The 18,866-nt window shown below is 39.3% G+C and overlaps 1 protein-coding gene across 5 annotated transcripts in view; it reads right to left on the reverse strand.

Moving 5' to 3' along the window:
- NHS (NHS actin remodeling regulator) overlaps positions 1-18,866 on the reverse strand; it is a 449,929-nt gene that overhangs the window by 122,872 nt on the left and 308,191 nt on the right. Inside the window, exon 5 of one of the 5 annotated variants that reach the window (XM_044670334.1) lies at positions 1,344-1,362. The exons of the other annotated variants lie outside the window; for them this stretch is intronic. Coding sequence (XP_044526269.1) covers positions 1,344-1,362 — 19 coding nt within the window. The remainder of the gene's footprint in view (positions 1-1,343; positions 1,363-18,866) is intronic. 5 annotated transcript variants of the gene reach the window in all.

An 18,866-nucleotide genomic window follows, 5' to 3' on the forward strand; every position in this document is an offset into this window, starting at 1 on the left:
GAGATAGCTACAAAATTTAATTTTATTTAATTTCACCATTGCTGAGCCTTAAATTCTAACTACTGGGAGCACTGCAGCCTCTGTTGAAGGCTATCAGCAGAATGTGGGTGGCCAGTAATCAATCATATTTGGCTTTCAAATGACCAGTTACTCCGCTTCTGTAGGGAGGCAATAGCCACAAGAATGCCCTGGAACTGGAAAAGAAGCCACAAGGTTACTATTATACTCCTCCCTGACAAAGCTCTCCTCCAACTAACCCATCAGAGGCTTAATCTTTCTTCTATCATTTATTAGAACATCTTAGCTCATTTCAAGACAAAGTAAAACCATCAAGGACATTTTGGGGCTGGAGCCAACAATATGCTGTAAAGGGAGGTAGGAGAAGGGGAAACAGATTAAGAACCATATGGCAAAGATAATCTTACAGGAAGAAAAGTATGTGCATACAGCCCAATCAATGTGCTTGTCCTCTTATTAAAGCAGGCACTGATTTTTGGAAAAAAATAAATCTGGATTCTTTAAAAATGCTACTTTCAGGAGTAGCTAGGTAGTACAGTGGATAGAGTTCCAGATTTGGAGTTTGGAAGATCTGGGTTCACATTTGGCCTCAGACACTTTCTCATCATGTGACCCTGGGGCAAGTCACTTAACCCTGATTGCCTAGCACTTGCCACTCTTTTGTCTTAAAACTGATACTAAGGGAGCAGCTAGGTGGTTCAGAGGATTGAAAGTCAGCCTAGAGATCAAATCCTAGGTTCAAATCAGGTCTGAGATACTTCCTAGCTGTGTGACCCTGGGCAACTCACTCAGTCTCCATTGTCTAGTCCTTATCCTTCTTCTGCCTTAGAACAAATAAACAGTATTGATTCCAAGACAGAAAGTAAGGGTTAATAATAATAATAATAATACATTTGGTCTTTCTTTGGACAGTATAAAAATTAAAAATTTTAAGATTTATAATTTGAGGCTTCAGTCAGGAAGACCTGAGTTTGAGCTCTGTCCCTCATACACAGTGACTGTTAAGTTACTCTGGGGAAGTCACTTAACCTTTCTTTACCCCAGATGACTGTCTAAAACGAAAAGATAATGCCAATCTGCATTAGTAGATAGAATTTCTTTACTGGAGGTCCCTATACCAATTAAATCACCAGTCTATTAAAAAAAAAAGAGAAACAGAAACAGAAAGGAAGAAAAAAGAAAAAGAAAGAAAGGAAGGAAGGAAGAGAGAGAGAGAGAAAGAAAGGAAGGAAGGAAGGAATGAAGGAAGGAGGAAAGGAGGAAAAAAGGAGGGAAGGAAGAAAGAAAGGAAGGAAGGAATAAAGAAAGGAATGAAATACTATTACTAGCTTGTAAGAAAGAGTTCTTTGCAAACCACAAAGTGCCATCTGAACATAAGCTGTTACGACTATCTTTCCTTCCTTTGTGTATCTCATACAGTCATCATGTTCCCATTTGTATCACAGTTACTTGTTTATATGGCATAGAAGGCTGTGAGCTCAGTGAGAGCATCTGCCTTAATCTTTGTATCTCCCTCACTACCTGGCATAGTGCTGTGTATGCATATAATAGACACTCAGGAATGGTTATTGAAGGAATTCTGATAGTGAGAGAATGTCAGGAATGGAAGAATCCTGGTAGAACTCCTAATGCTATCCTCCCCATATTTCAGATGGGGAAACTGAGACCTAAAGAGGAAAGTAGAGTGCCCTTGGTCACATTGCTCAAAACTTAGCATGGTCTTGAACCCAAGAGTCCTGACTCTAGATTTAGTACTATTTCCACTATACCATTGTTGTTGTTTAATTGTTTCAGTCGTGTCTGACTCTGTGATCCCATTTGGGGTTTTCTTGGCAAAGATACTGAAGTGAGTTGCCATTTCCTTCTCCAGAATATTTTAAGGTGAAGAGCTGAGGTGAAGAGGGTGAATGAAGTGACTTGCCTAGGGTCACACAGCTAGTGTCTGAGGTCACATTTGAATTCAGGTCTTCCTGATTCCAGGCTTGGTGCTCTATCCACTGAGCTACCTTTACCACTAGGTAGAACTAACTCTTTTGTTTCTATCAACAAGCAGTACAACAATCAATCACTTCAAAACTGGAGATACTCTTCGAGGTTTCTGTACAACACTTCACCATCTGATGATCTACTCAAAAAATGCACTGAAAGAAAATCAGTCTCAGTATAGAAACTTGCTAGTTCTACCCAAGATTCAGAGGACTATAAGTTTAAGAAATGAGATATATTGCCAATTACATCAATACATCAAGGACCTGTGACTTTGTTATTGTGGAAACTTTCCACAAACACAGATCACTACCATCTATGATTTAGCAAACAGTCCTAGAGAGAAGCAGGAGACTCAGAAAAGTTAAGCAACTTGCCCAAGGTCACAAAGCTAATGAGTCCATATGTATTCCTTAAGTGCCTACTATGTGCCAAGCACTGGGCTAAGTGCTGGAGATACAAAGACACTCGAAAACAGTCCCTGACCTCAAGAAACTCATAGACTAAATGGGGAGACAACATGAAAACAACTAGGATCTAACAAAATATATACAGAATAAAATGGAAATTATCTCAGAGGGAAGGCACTAGCATTAAGGGGAACTGGGAAAGTGTCCAGGCCAGGATTTGATCCCAGATTTTTAATGTTATTAAGAACCTACTATGTAAACAAGGCTAGGTAGCACAGTAGATGCAGCACCAGATCTGGAGTCTGGGAGGTCCTGAGTTCAAATGTAGCCTCAGACACTTCTTAGCTATGTAACCCTGGGCAAGTCACTTAACCACAATAGCTAGCCATTGCTTGCCCTTCTATCTTAGAGTTGTTACTTAAGACAGAAAGTAAGGGTTTAAAAAAACCCTACTATGTGCCAGGCTAGATGCTGGAGATACAAAGACAAGAAAGAAATTGTCCCTGTTTTCAAGAAACTTACATTTGTAATAAAACCTTAAAACAGTTCGTTTTAAAAAGTAAAGCATAAATTCAACAAGCCAGGACACTCCTGAATGACTTAATGTAAAAGAATGCTCTCCACATTGAGAGAAAGAATTGTGGGAGTAGAAATGCAAAAGCAAAACATATGATATCACTCATCACACGTATATATAGTATATATAGGTATGTGATTTGGGGTTTAGGCCTTAAAAAAATCTCTCTAGCAAAAATGAATAATCTGGAAATAGGTATCAAGTGACAACATTTGTACAACCCAGTGGAATTGCTTGTCAGCTCTAGGGGGTGGGGGAAGGGAAGAGGGGAGGGAAAGAAAATGAATCATATAAATATGGGGAAAAATTAATTAATAATTTTTTAAAAAGAAAGTAAAGCACAAAAGTTTAAAAGTAACCCAAAGATAGGTTTGTAAATCATTGCATTTATAATGTTACTCATAAGCCTTCAGTTTGTTTTCCACTGCCTGAAGACAAAACACAAACTACATAGCCCCACATTCAAGATTCTACACAATATGATCCAATCACTTTCTCCATTTTACCCTCTACTCTTCGGTTCTTACTGTCTGTATGGTATTTATCACTGTATACTATGTGTGCTCACATAATTTCTCATGGCTAAAATTGTCTCACTCTACCCATTCCTTATTAATTCAAAGCCCACCTCTCTGGCTTTATATTGATGATTTTTCACTCAGATAGTAAAGGCATGGGCTAGGTCTTTTCCTTCCATCTTTTCTTTCCTTCCTTCCTTCCTTCCTTTCTTGCTTCCTTCCTTCTTTCCTCCCTCCCTCCCTTACTTTCTGTATTAGTAAAAACTCTAAGCCAGAAGGGCAAGGACTAGGCAAATAGGGTTAAGTGGCTTGCCCAGGTCATGCAGCTAGGAAGCATCTGAGGCCAGATTTATACTCAATTCCTCCTGACTCCAGGTCACCCCTTTTACATCTGTCACCCCATAATGCCCTGAATTTAACAAGCAGTCTTCAATAAAAAGGTACTGACTCAATTATGAAAAAGTGTTGCACTTTTGACTTCTCCCTGGTGGCCTCTGAGTGCTATGTCTATCAATTCCATAAATATTTGGAGTAGTAGATAAAAGGCTAACTTTGCAATTGGGAAGGTCTGGGTTCATATTCCACCTCTAATACCTATTGCCTGAGCGACCCTGAGCAAGTCTTTTAACTAATCTCTCCACCATCTATACCATGTAGTCCCAGAAAGTCACTCAAGTTTCAGTTTAAGTGCCTGGCTTAAGATCACAAAGCTAATGAGTTAACAAATCAAATTTTAAAAGTATTTCTTATGCACCTACTAAGTTCCAGGTACTGTGTCAAGTGCTGGAGATGTGAAGAAAGGCAAAAATTATCCCTTACCTCAAGTAGTTCACAGTCTAATGGAGGGGGTGATAACATACAAACTACATCCCAACAAGATATATACAAGATAAACTGGAGATAATCAGCAGTAGCACAGAGGTTCCCAAACTTTTTTGGCCTACCTTCCCCTTTCCAGAAAAAATATTACTTAGCCCCCTGTAAATTAATTTTTTTAAAAATCTAATAGCAATTAATAGGAAAGATAAATGCACTTGTGGCCATCACCGCTTCCCTGGATCGCCGCAGCACCCACCAGGGGGTGGTGGCGCCCACTTTGGGAATCACTGCAGTAGTATTAAGAGGGATTGGGGAAGTGTCAAAGACAAGATTTGAACTTAGGTTTTATGACTCTAAGTCCAGCACTCTAATCATTATGTCAACCAATTGTTTATTGAGCAAGCATTTACTAAGGACCAATAGAGGAGCTGCCAATCTACAATGACGAAGAACAACTTCATGCTGAGAGTTGCTTGCCCTGATGAAACCCTAACTCACACATGAATATGAAAAAAGAGAAAACAATATGATAACTATAATCAAAGAGCTTAGCTTTTTTACTAGGTCTATAAACTCAATTTAGTTCATGTTTCTTTCTCATAGGGGCACACGCCTTACAGTGTGGTCATAATTCATGCATTTGCTAGACAGCTCCAGTCATGTTGACCACTGGACTTTGGTGGCTCTAGAAAAGAGGGTGAGGATGATGACTTTGTACAAGGCTGCCTCACTTTAGTCCAATATTCATGAGTCAAAAGATATCAGCAGTGATGCCATTTTGGTTCTTTTCCAGTACAAAGGACAACAACTAACCAACCAGACAGCTGGCCAGATCATGAGTACATGCTGTGTTATAGAATCTAGGGAAAGTTGAACTGGTCCACACAAAAATCAAATCCATTATCTCATTTGAATGACCCTGTGAATGGAAGAGAAAACTGAGGTGTTTGATGTTATTGCCAAGCATCTAGAGAATCTTTTAAAAAGTTTAATTAAGTATTCCCAGGAAGCCAGATGCTTCTAGATAATGTATGACTCACAGAAAACAATCTGTTATCTTTTTTTTTCTGGTCAAAAATCTGGTCCTTTCTGATACTATAACAAGTAATATAGAAAAGCACATTGATAATTGGGAAAAATAAAATATTACAGATGTAAAATAATAAGAAAAAAGGATAAAAAAGGAAAACTCATTGGACTGAATGGCTTTTAAATCAAGAATACCTGGGTGGTTAGGAGAGGAGAGGAAGAATGATAACTGTGTTCAAATACTTGAAGGGCTTTCATATGGAAGGATTTTTCTGTTTGGCCTTGAGAACAAAAGAAGGTGTAATAATAATAGCTGACATTCATGCAGTACTTTAAGGTTTGAAAAGTACTTTACAAATATTATCTCATTTGATCTTCATAACAATCTTGGTAAGTAGGTACTATTATTAGGCCTATAATACAGATGAGGAAATGGAAGCAGGATGTTTAACAGACTTGCCTGTGGTCACACTGCTAATAAATATTTGAGGGCAAATTTGAACTCAGGTCTTCCTGATTTCAAGGCCAGCACAATACCCAATGTGCTTCCCAACAGTCTCTAACAATGAGTGGAGTTAGAAGATGGGTAAATTTATGTTTGGCTTATGGAAAAACTGCCTAACAATTGCACTACTAAAAATGGAATGGGTTCTATTAAGAAGCAGTACAATAAATCCTTGCCCCTCTCACTAGAAGTCTTCAAGCAAAGTATGGATGTCCACTATTCAAATATATAGTCGTCCCTTGCTATGTCATAGTTCACTTATTGTGGCTTCACTGTATCGTGTCTTTTAAAAAATATATATCTAATTTGTATTGTGGAGTTTTTGCTATATCGCGGGATTTTGTGAATGAATACTATTCTGTAACAATGGAAATGCAGTATGCCATTACCACTTGTACAAGTTATAAAGTGTTTATAAAAGTGTGGGAAAGGTTAATAAGAATGTGGAAAAGGTTTATAGGAGAGTGGGAAGGGTTTATAAAGCCTTAAAATATATATAAATAATAAAATAAATTTAATGCTGCTACTTTGTGGATTAATAGGTGAGGAATCACTGTATGCCCAAGAAAGCACCTGCTTTGGAGAAGGGCCAGCTGCTGACCAACTGCCATCAATAGGAAGGAAAGCCCAAGGACCTTGGGAACAATAACATTCCTCCAGATCCCTGATCCTGTTTCTAACCCAACCCCTAAGCTATTATTCAGGAAAGCAACCTGGGTAAAGGAATGGGAGCAGCTATCCCAACCAACTACCAACCAACTGGACTAGATAATATAGCAAGGCAGTAGGGAGGGCAGGGAAAGAGCCCTAGGAAGCAACATGTGCCTGTCTCAAGTAAATTAATCCATCTAGTTGTTGTTGTCCTTTGTACTGGAAGAGGACCAAAATGACATCACTGGTAATATCTTTTGATTCGTGCATAAATTGGATTTAACTGAGGCAGAGTTTTACGAAGTCAATAACCTCACCCTCTCAGAGTTGTCAAAGTCCAATGGCAAGACAAAAGGCAAGAAGATTGGTGATTCAGAATGCAGTGGATGACCGTGGCTTCTTTGATGTCTAACCAAGCTCTACAAGTCCACAGTGCCTGTTTTGGCCCACCTTAATGGCAGTTGGAATTGGTCTCATCCACCTCTTCTGCCTGAGGAAGTCTTCATATGCCTAGGGTAGATATCCCCTCTAAATCACCGACAAAACCAGACAGTTATTCTCAACCTGTCAGCTCGCCTACCTTTCCACACAACCACAGCTTCTTGAAGCCACAGTGGAGAGCTGGGTGGCAGGAAATTACCAAAGGAGGAAAACAGCCCTGAAAAGGGCTCAATAAGCCCTCACACCAGAGGTGTCTTCCCTGAGCACCTCATAGACCCCAATCCATCCATTACTACTATCTTCACCTTGATCATCACCTTGTTTGAGAGCAGATCATCACCTGCAGCTACTTAGACTGCTACAAATGGGCAGGTACTACAGTTCTTGCCATCTTAACAGCCACAGGTCCCAAAGATCCAGAAGAAAAAGTTCACAGAAACAAAAAGTCTTTAGAATTGTGAAATGGTTCGTCTTCAGAGAAGGTGACATTAAAGAAGGTAAATGTTGTCATTATACCTAAAAATCATGACACTTTTCCATCTGACTTGCAGTTAAAAGCTCCTGTCTGTTTTCTCTCAGCCATGAGAATATGAACTCCGTGATTATCTCTCTTTTCTATTTGTATTCCTGGAACTTAGTAGAGTGTTTTCTCCAAAAACGAGTGCTTAATACTTATTCTTTCATTCATAAAAGGAAGATTCTTGTTCATATTTGTACAAGTTAGTTTCTTCCAACTCTGATATCCCATGATTCTGTTAATAGTCTGTATCTCTATAGCCAAACACACCTATTCTCTTGTTGACAGGCCATAAATATCTGTATATATGTTTGTTCAACAAGCGCCTTCTGAGTCATTTGGCTACAGATTGTTGGGAAATCAGTTCTAGAATCATCTTGTTCAAGTTTAAGGAAGACTCATGGCTATAGCATCTACTCCTATTTCTCCTGTAGATTCTTCTTTTCCTCAGTTGGAATTGCCACCATGTTTGGGGGTCCTCTGCTCTGCAGAGAAAATTCAGTACACAGGATCAATAAATCCCATCACTTGCTAAAAGCATGGCATTAAATGGACTGGGAGGACAGGCTAGATTAAATTCAGGGATGGCTTGGTGACATCGCCACTTGACCTTTCTCTCAGGCTAGCACTTAACACTCTTCAGTTCCTAAGCCTAGAAATCTACTAATTCGTTTTGAAGCAAGGGTTATGTGTGTTTTTGCCCAGTTCCACTCCACCTTTTCTTTTTCTATCTTTAAAAATTTCATTGTTTTTAGACTAACTGCAGGAATCCCTCTGTAACTTCCTGAGGCAGTAGAGTATGTAACCCTAGGCAGCATTCTGCTAAGACTGGGATGTCAGGGAAAGCTATTATGAACTAGAGGTAGGTGTTTGTCTCTAAAAGCAAACCCTGAGAATGAAACAGGTTATTGAGGGTGTGAAGCAAAACTGCCTGGTAAATACTGACTCTTTTGTATCTTTCAAAATACAGCTCAGTGATACTATGTTAATGAGAACATTAGAAAACTTAGAAAAAAAAACAGAAATGGAAGTCTTCAGTTCAAATCTGGCCTCAGTGACTTTCTAGCTGTGTGACCCTGGGCAAGTCACTTAGGTCCCATTGCCTAGTCCTTACTGCTCATCTATCTTGCAACCAATACACGGTATTGGTTTTTAAGACAGAAGTTAAGTGAGGAAGGAAGGAAGGAAGGAAGGAAGGAAGGAAGGAAGGAAGGAAGGAAGGAGGAAGGAAGGAAGGAGGAAGGAAGGAAGCAAGCAAGCAAGCAAGCAAGCAAGCAAGCAAGCTATGGCCTTATTTTAAGTTCTATGACCAATTCATTACCTGATCTCAAGTAACACATTTATAATATTCTGTTACTAGGCTTTCCAACATGCAAAATGGAGACATTTATCTCATTAGTGGTTGAAATGTGCTGATGTTTAGTTAGGTACCCTACTTAATCACAAAGCTAAGAGAAAGTTTCCTTTTGAACATGCTGGAAAAAAGTACAAGGTTCTTTTGGTCTCCTTGGAGGGGAGGGCGGCGCTCCAAGCTATCCACATATATTGCTCTAAAATGATCTAAGATTCCACTGAATCAAGACATTTTGAGTACTAAAGTCCATGGGTTAAAATAGGAAACCACATTCTTCTCTTGTGAATAAATGATTTCTCAGCTTCTGATTAGTGAAGCTAATTGTGGTGAAATATTAGAAGCTACTAAGATAATATGGAACTTGTAAAAGGTGATGGATTTAGAGTTAGATGTCCTGAGTTTGAATCTCAGTTTTGCATTGACCACTTGTGTGACCTAAAGCACGTCATTTAACCTCTCATAGACTTAAGTTTCCTTATTTTAAAAAAAAGGATTGGGGGGCAGCTGGGTAGCTCAGTGGAGTGAGAGTCAGGCCTAGAGACAGGAGGTCCTAGGTTCAAACCCGGCCTCAGCCACTTCCCAGCTGTGTGACCCTGGGCAAGTCACTTGACCCCCATTGCCCACCCTTACCACTCTTCCACCTATGAGACAATACGCCGAAATACAAGGGTTTAAAAAAAAAAGGATTAACTGAATTCTGAAGTCTCATTTAACCAATATAGATTGATTCCACATCTTCTAAAAGAGCCTCTCTTTTTCTGGCAGCTTAATGGGAAAAATATAGAGAAGGGTTAGATTTCAATCTGATGAACTTGCCAGAGGAGGATTTGCATCTTCTTAAGAGGTAGACAGGTGCTATAGTGGGAAGACCTGAGTTCAAATCCAGCCTCAGCTTCTTAGTAGCTGTGTGACATGAACAAATTGCTTAACCCTGTTTGCCTCAGTTTCCTCAACTGGAAAATGAGATGGAGAAGGAAATGGAATGGCAAACTGCTCCAGGACCTCTGTCAAGAGAACCCCAAATTCTATAACAAAGAGCAGAACACAACTGAAATGACTGAGCAATGGCAATCACTCTTCCCATTTTAGTCCATTCATGCTCACCTGAAAGTAATAAAGAACAGCAGAGATGATGTACTATAAGCTAAAGTATCTGTCCTTTATCTTCAGCCCGTAAATTCTTAAGGAGTAGGGGCTGGATCTTTAGTCTATTATGAGCAACAGCTAGCTTACTAACTTGTGTACTCAGTGAATAATAAGTAGCTATCATAGTAACAGAGATTTTAGTTTAAAGCCCTTACTGTAAAATGCATCCCACAAATTGTAGTGCACACTTATATGTATATACAAAGTCGCCTACTAAAACATCAACACATTTCAACCACTCATGGAGATGAATGTCTCCATTCTACATATTCTACTGACTATCCTAAGGAAATGCTTCCTAGCAATTAGGGCTGTCTAAAAATGCAATGGATTGTTTTGTGAAGTAATGAACCCCCCATCACTGAAAGGCTTCAAACAAAAGCAGACTTAAGACCATTTTTGTGGTGTTAGGGAGGAAGGGTCTTCAAGAATGTTACGAACCAGATGGTTTCAGAAGTTCCCTACATCTCAGTGATAAGATAGTTCAGAGCTACCTTATTTATGTGTCTTTAAATAATCTCAATTATTCATTGTAAATCACTTTTCATACTTTTCCAGTATAAGTACCCAAAGGATACTTTCCCAGTATCCAAAGGATAATTAGTCCTATCCTCTTCTCAAGCAATTATCACAGTTATGAGATTTAGTGGTCTCATACATTAATAACTGAAAGATCTGTGATTCCAGCAGCAGCAGAAAAAACTTCTAATATGGAAAGTTTCTCCACTGAGATAGCTAGTAATTTGTTATTTAGTAAATAAGTTATAGAGGCTTCTCTAAAACAAAAAGAACCTATTTGTCCAGGATCACACAGCAGATGAGACTTTTGCCCCCCTGCCCTTGTGACTCTATTTCTTCTCTTGATGTCTAATATGTATTTGCTTTGAGTGCTGTGTGCCTGCCTGGTCTTACCTTGTTCTGACTTTCAGACCCCTGATTCAGCCTTGTCTGTGGATTTTTAGGTCCCTTTACTGGATCAAGCCACTCCCCAAATTCTATCCCTATCCCTATCCCTTGTGCTTTCCTTGCTGCTTCAAATTTCCTTGACCCAGATCTTCAGCCTGCATCTGTATCCCACTGTCCTGGATTTTAGTTCCTAAGAACATAATGGTACTAAAACAAGCCTGCAATCCACATGTTCAGTTGAGAGCCACTAGATGGTGCCAAATCTGGCCATGAAAGGAGCAAGCCTTGTTAGGAGGATGAAATGGGGGAGATGGTATATGAATGATAAAGCACTGTTGAAATGAATACCACTGAGCTCTGTATCCAGGACTCTTCTTTCCTTGCATCCTTCCTGTGCCCTCTGACCCCTGCTCTGCCGAAAATGTAGCTTCACAAGTAACAAAGCTGCCACATAAAGACAATTTTGAATCAAATTTCTTTTTTGGGAAAGCAATGGCCAAAGAGACTTAGTAAGTTGTAGCATCCTGACCTGTGAGATGGATATTCTCTTCTTCCAAAAGGAAGACCACACTTCTGACTCTCCAAATAACATTCACACCTACTGGATGGAGATTCTTAACTTTTTTAATATGTCTAACAAACTGGTAAATCTAATAGACCCTTCTTCAGAATAATGTTTCTAAAATGCAAAAAATAAAATATGTGAAATTTACAAAGGAAACTGAGGGCAGTGAAATCCAGTTACCAAAATACTTTTTTTTTTCTATTTTTTTAAGACCCTTAACTTCAGTGTATTGTCTTATAGGTGGAAGAGTGATAAGGGTGGGCAATGGGGGTCAAGTGACTTGCCCAGGGTCACACAGCTGGGAAGTGGCTGAGGCTGGGTTTGAACCTAGGACCTCCTGTCTCTAGGCCTGACTCTCACTCCACTGAGCTACCCAGCTGCCCCTACCAAAATACTTTTTGAAAAAATAAGTTCATAAATCTACAGGAACAGATGCAGGATGAAATAAGCAGAACAGGAGAACACTGTACACAGTAACAGGAATATTGTTAAATGATCAACTGTGATAGATTTAGCTATTATCTGCAATACAATGATCCAGGATAATTCTGAGGGACTCAAGAACAAAGAACGTTATCTACCTCCAGGGAAAGAACTGTTGGGAGTCAGATGAATGCAGATCAAAGCATATTATCTTTCACATCAGTGTATTTATAACTTTCTTTGGGGTTTTGGTTATATATGAATGTGCTCTTACAACAATGACCAATATGAAGTGTGTTTTATATGATAAAAATAAAATTTAAAAAGATATAAGTTCATTCATTTTCCAGCTATGTGACCCTGAGCAAGTCATTTATCCCCCATTTCCTATTCCAGTGATGGACAAACTTTTTAAAGAGGGGACCAAAGGAAAGGAAATGCTCATCTGTCATTCTGTTTCTAAGGCAACTCTTTTGAAGTTTCATTGTATTGTATCCTATTCATTGTATTCATCAGACTAGGAATAATGTCATGCTGCTGGATAGAACATTTCAGGTGGCCACATCTGGCCCACAGGCCATAGTTTGGCCATCACAGGCTAGTCCTTTTCACTCTTTTGCCTTGGAACCAATATACAGTATTGATTCTAGGATGGAATATAAGGGTTTAAAAATAAATAAGTTCATGGATGCCAAGTAAAAAATAAGTTCAGGATCTCTGGGATCTGTGTTTTCCTAGGTGTGGATACTCCATTAATCAACAAAGGCTTCTCTAACTTAGAAGAAAGTCACTGATAATTGCTGAAAAATCCACCCCTCTATGGTTTATCTGATGATCAACATCTCTGATTTTAGCTAAGCTGAGTCTCAGACAACAGGAATAGTCTGCCATTAGGACTGTTCAGAGGTAGTTTTCCAAAAGGGTCTTTATCTGTCATCAGACTTTGCCTATGTGTTTTCACAGTCAGTTCCAGTGACTCTTTCTTACCTCTAGTATCAAGCATAAACTCTACTATATATTTGGCATTTAAATCAAAGCTAAAGATATATATGTCCCTAATGTCCAGAATGCCTCCCCTCCTCATTGCCACAACTTAGAATCTTTGGCTTTCTTTAAATCTCAGGTACCATCTTCAACAAAAGGATTTTCACAGGTCAGTTAAGTGGCTTAGTGGATAGAGAGTCAGGCCTGGAGATAGGAGGTTGTAGGTTCAAATCTGACTTCAGACACTTCCTAGCTGTGGGACCCTGAGCAAGTCACTTAATCCTTATTGTCCTTACCTCTATTCTGCCTTTCAACCAATACTTAATATTGCTTCTAAGACAAAAAGTAAGGATTTAAAAAAAAAAAAAAGAACTTTCTCACAGATAGACTTCCTTGCTTCCCTTTTCTAGCTACTGGTGGTATTTTCCTTTCTAAGATTACTTTATACATATCTTTTAGAATCTCAATCTGCCCCATTAGAGCATGATTGATTGATTGATTGAAAGTAGAACACCACTCTCAAATCCATAAATAACCTTATATGCTCTTGGGTTGGATGCTGGTTTGACAGTTTCTCAAAGTGACTTTTCTGTTCTGTTCTGTTCTTTTTTTTTTTTTAATCTTCATCTTCGTCTTCTCTCTTAGAATCAATACTGTGTATTGGTTCCAAGGCAGAAGAACAGTAAGGGATAGGCAATGGAAGTTAAGTGACTTGCTGAGGGTCACACAACTAGGAAGTGTCTGAGGCCAGACTTGAATCCAGGACCTCCCATCTCCAGGCCTGGTTCTCAATCTGCTATGCTGCCCATCTGCCCCCCAAAGTAACCTTTCTATTTTGTTCCCCTACTCAATAAACTTTAGTGGCTCTCTATTATCTCTAGAGCAAAATATAAAATTCTCTGTTTAGTATTTGCAAGACCTTCATAACCTATTTCCATCCCTTTTATACATTATTCTACTCTCTACTCTCTACATTCTAGCCATACTGTATTCTTACTATTTAGTACTACTTACTATTCTACAATTCTTTTTCACTTAGCAGTCCCCCATACTTAGAATACTTTCCTTCCTTACCTCACCAATTCGCTTGGATTTCCAGACTTTCAATCAAAGCTCAACTGAAGTATCATCCTTAATATGAGCTCTTTTACCTCGTTGGGCCCTAGTGCCTTACCCTTCCCATATCCCCTCCACCCACCCAAATTATCTTGTATTTATTTTCTATATCATTATGTATGTGCATATTTTCTCATCCAATAGAATACAAACTCCTGGAGGGCAGGAATTGTCCCACTTTCATCTTTGTATCGCCAGCACCTAGCACAGTGCCAAGAACAGTGGGTACTTAATGAACACTTACTGACTGCTTGACAAGTGAAAAATAAGAGAAGCAATTCTCATTACAGTCTTTAAGGTCTGAAATGTTAAGGGTAAATGGCAGGAAAACAACATAATCAAGAGAAGCAGGAAATCAACTTCTTGAAGAAAAGCACTCAACCTACAATTATCTTAATTCTCTTAAGTGGCCACATTACTTTCTATCCAAAGTAGGTGCAGAAAAAATACCCTGGCAGTGCATCTCCCCTTTTGTTATTAACTATCTGTTCTCCTAGGAAAGATTTCTGTCCTCTGTTAGCCCAGAACATGTGATTTATCATCCATTTCAGCCAAGTTCTTGGTATCTATGATGTGTACCCCTTGCTTTCTCTCAAGCACATTCTTATTTCAAAATTAATCATCTGGCTTTAACTTGCCAGTGAAAATTTCAAAGAATAAAAGGAAGGGAGGCTCTCTGGTTGTTAATGGTCAGGGGCCATCAGTGGTAAGCATAACACAGAAACGGTATTGATGGGAAGTCATTTACAATGGATGGGAAAAGTAAATGTGATTTCCTTTTCACTGGTCCCAGGATAGAATCAGAAAGAACAAAGGCAGCATTCCTGAGATGCCTCAATTATTCCAGGATGAGGAGACATTTGTATCTTTCCTTTTATCAGTATTTATCAAGGATACTCCACAGGCCACTTCACTTTCATTTCCAAGCTCCTAAGACTTTAAAGGAAAGATACCAGACAGCTCAATAAGAATGGAATCAATATGCTTTGCTCTGAATAATAGACAGCATTTGACCAAATATCTGCAATTTACTGATGAGGAAACTGAGGCCCAGGGACTTGCCCAAATTTATACAGGTAGTTATTGGAAAATCTAAGACTAGAATGGATACTGTAGGATAGAAGGAACCTCTGAGGTATCTAGTTCAACTTCCTAATTTATAGATGAGGAAATTGAGTCTGAGAGAGATGAAATGACTTGCTTGAAGTCAACATAAGTAGCTTGGGATCAGAACCCAAAGGATCAAATATTCAGAGGTGGAAGAGGCCTTACCGCCATCTAATCCAAATCTCAGATGAAGAACTTTATAATGAACAACTTTACAAATGAAGAACTAGGGCCAAGAGAGGTGACATGACATAAGATCATACAGGTAAATAGTAGGAGATCCAGGTCTCAAACTGATCCCTTGACCCCCAAACCAGCCCTCTTTCCACTGAACCACTGTTTTCCTCGATGTAGAATTATTTAGGGTGTCCCCAAAGTCTTTAAATTACTAAAAAGACTTTTGGAATATCCTGGAGAGCACTTTCATATATATTATCTAATTTAATTCTCATGTTAACTTTATGAGGTAGGCAAGAGATTTTCCCCACACTATGCAAATGAGGAAGTTGAAGTTAGTCCAAGGAGGTAGAGCTGGGTTGCTCCACGTGAGGTCTTGTCTAGAGGAATCCAGTTTTTCTGACTCTAGATCTAGTGTTTTTTTCCTCTATGTTACATTATTTTGTGGTCTGGCTTCCAACTCACCATTCTACTGGAACTTCCCTTTCAAACATTAGTAAACCAATGGGCTTTTCTCAGTCCTCATCTTCTCTGTTGCTTTTAACACTGCCAAAGAGTTTTTCCTTTCATCCAGTGCTGCTGTTTCCCAGTTCTCCTACCTGTCTGTAAATTTCTTCTCAATTTCTTTAGCTGGATCATTCTCCATTCTCCACTTCTTAAGCAAGGAAATCTCTATCCTGTTTCTCTACCCGTTTCTCTTCCCTCTTTCTTTGTGATTTCATCAGCTTCCATGGTATTTAGACAACAGTGATTCCCAAATCTTCATATCCAGCTCATATTTTCTTTTTTTTTTTAAATTTTTTTTAAACCCTTGTACTTCGGTGTATTGTCTCATAGGTGGAAGATTGGTAAGGGTGGGTAATGGGGGTCAAGTGACTTGCCCAGGGTCACACAGCTGGGAAGTGGCTGAGGCTGGGTTTGAACCTAGGACCTCCTGTCTCTAGGCCTGACTCTCACTCCACTGAGCTACCCAGCTGCCCCTCCAGCTCATATTTTCTTAATGATACCTAATGATATCACACTAGCACCTCAAACTCAATGTGTCCAAAATGGAATCTATTCCATTATCCCTTGAACCATTTCACCTCCAAATTTCCCTATATCATCTTTCCATTTAACTAGGCTTATAGCTTTCCTCTTGTGGCTCATACCCAATAGCTAAGTCCTGTCAAATCTATCTTCACACTATCTCTCAAAACTAGACTACTCCCTTTGTCTACTACATGGTCACCACCTTAGTTTATACCTCCATAACTTCTTGCCTGGAATATTACAGTAGCTTCCTACTCAGGCAACTTGCCTCCAGTTTCTTCCTTCTTCAAACCAAGTAACCCTCCTAAAGTACAATAAATTTGATCCTCTCATTTCGCTGCTCAAAAGCCATCAATGGTTCCCTACAGTACCTAGGAAAAACCACAGGCTCTTTAGTCTGATATTTAAAACCCTCTACAATTTGTTTCCAACCCACTTTTCCAAAACGAATTTCTCATTACTTCCCTTCACAAATTTACGTTCTAGACAAATGGAACAGACTAACTTACTATTCTCTGAATTCAACATGGCCTCTCTTATCAACCTGTATTCACATAGCCTCTTCTGTTCCCATGTACAATGCACTCCGTCCTCCTCTCTACCTCTAAGACTCCATATATTTTTTCAAGGTAAACTTTAGGTGCCACTTTCTCTGCGAATCCCTTCCTGATCTGTATATATGAGCTCTCTCTCACTCAAATAGTCTCATAATTCTTTGTTCAGGCTCTCCCTTGCCTCTTAACACACTGCTTAGGGAGGCAATGCAGGTATACTACACCTGGAGTGAGGAAGACCAAGGAAGGCCTAGGAACCTTCTTAGACTTTTACTAGCTATATGAGCCTGGGCAATTTCACTTAACCTCTATCAAGCTGAGCTTTCTTATTTTCAGAACGAGGATAATAAAAGCAACTGCCTCATAGGGTTGTTGTGAGAATTTATTGAAATGTGTTACTTAAGAAATTTGTAAACCTTAAAGCTTTAAATGAATGCGACCGATTATTATTATTACTACTACCCTATTTTAATGAGAAGCTAAATGGCAGAGTGAATAGAGTGCTGAGCCTGGAGTCAGGGAGACCCATCTTCCTGAGTTCAAATCTGGTCTCAGACACTAACTAGCTGTGTATATCTGGCAAGTCACTTAACCCTTGTTTGCCTCATTTTCTTCATCTGTAAGATGAGCTGGAGAAGGAAATGGCAAACTGCTCCTGTATCTTTGCCAAGAAGACCCCCAAATGGGGTCACAAAGAATCTGAAAGGTCTCAATGATACACTTTTTTAAGCATAATTGTGTTCAGGTTATATTCTGCTGGCATAATATAGGTTACTTTGGAGAAGGGATTTTCATTATGTCTGAGTGGATTTAATAAGTGTGTGGTTTCCTTCGAAAAAACATCGCCACCAAAACCTTATTTAAAAAACACCACCACAAGTAGGTGGCTCAGTGGATTGAGAGTCAGGTTTAGAGATGGGAGGTCCTGTATTCAAATCCAACCTCAGACACTTCCTAGCTGTGTGATTCTGGGCAAGTCACTTAATCCCCATTGCCTAGCCCTTACCACTCTTCTCTCTTGGAACCAATACACAATATTGACTTGAAGATGGAAGGTAAGGGTTTAAATAAATAAAAATAAAAAATACTACCACAAAGACCTTGTTAAAATATTTAACTACTTAAATGAACACGTCTTTCCTAGTATAAGTTGTGGCGGAGAGAAAAGTATCACAACTTGGAGTAGGATGAATCCTATTGGGACATCAAGTTTATTCCTCCTGCTTTATTGAAGGAGTAAGGCAGAAGCTGGGAAATAACAGGTTAATTTTCTTGAGGCAAGGACTGAGATCACAAGAAGTAAAGAACTGGTGAACTGGGGAAGTTTTTTGTACCTAGGATTTTTTTTTCCCAGTTCGAGGCCACTTGATCTTGTGTAACAATTTTCTGTTGTCTCTCCAGGCATATAGCTAAGAACTTCATTGCCCATCTGCCATTCCAGCAGAAGGTATTAGGATAAATTGGTAGCCTCACAAGGGATGCCTATCAACCTGGCATACAGCTCAGGTGTGCAGGTAAAATATTGGTTTGCTCAAAAAAAACAAAACACCCCAACAACCAAACAAATCCCCAAACAAAAAATCCTTGTCTTGTTGGGTAGCTTTTGATGCTCTCTGTTGCCTCCTCCCTCCCCATCCCTGTAATTTAGAGATTTGGGAGCCTAAGATCATCTCTGGGTTGGGTCTGTGGGAGGGAATGGGAGTGTGGCTTCAGTCCAGAGCTGCCAGGAGGAATTTGCTTGTAGGAAAGAATGAAGCCCAGAGATCTAAGAGTTCTTAGGAGCTATTCCAGAGCCCCATGAGATCTTGATTTTTCCTTAGCAACCTCAGACCATAAAGGGAAATGGTTTGGCACTGATTTCCATTTCCTCTCTGCTCCACTCCCCACCCCCCCAAAACAAGTTATGATTTCACAGTCATAAAGAACTCCCAGTTAGGATACTCCCTCTACCAATGCCAGTCAGATCAACCATTGTTCTTCAATGTATAGTCTTTTAGTCTTGAGAGATGAAGTGATTTGCCCAACATCACA

Source organism: Gracilinanus agilis, chromosome 3, assembly GCF_016433145.1.
Source record: "Gracilinanus agilis isolate LMUSP501 chromosome 3, AgileGrace, whole genome shotgun sequence".
NCBI classification, from domain to species: Eukaryota; Metazoa; Chordata; class Mammalia; order Didelphimorphia; family Didelphidae; genus Gracilinanus; species Gracilinanus agilis.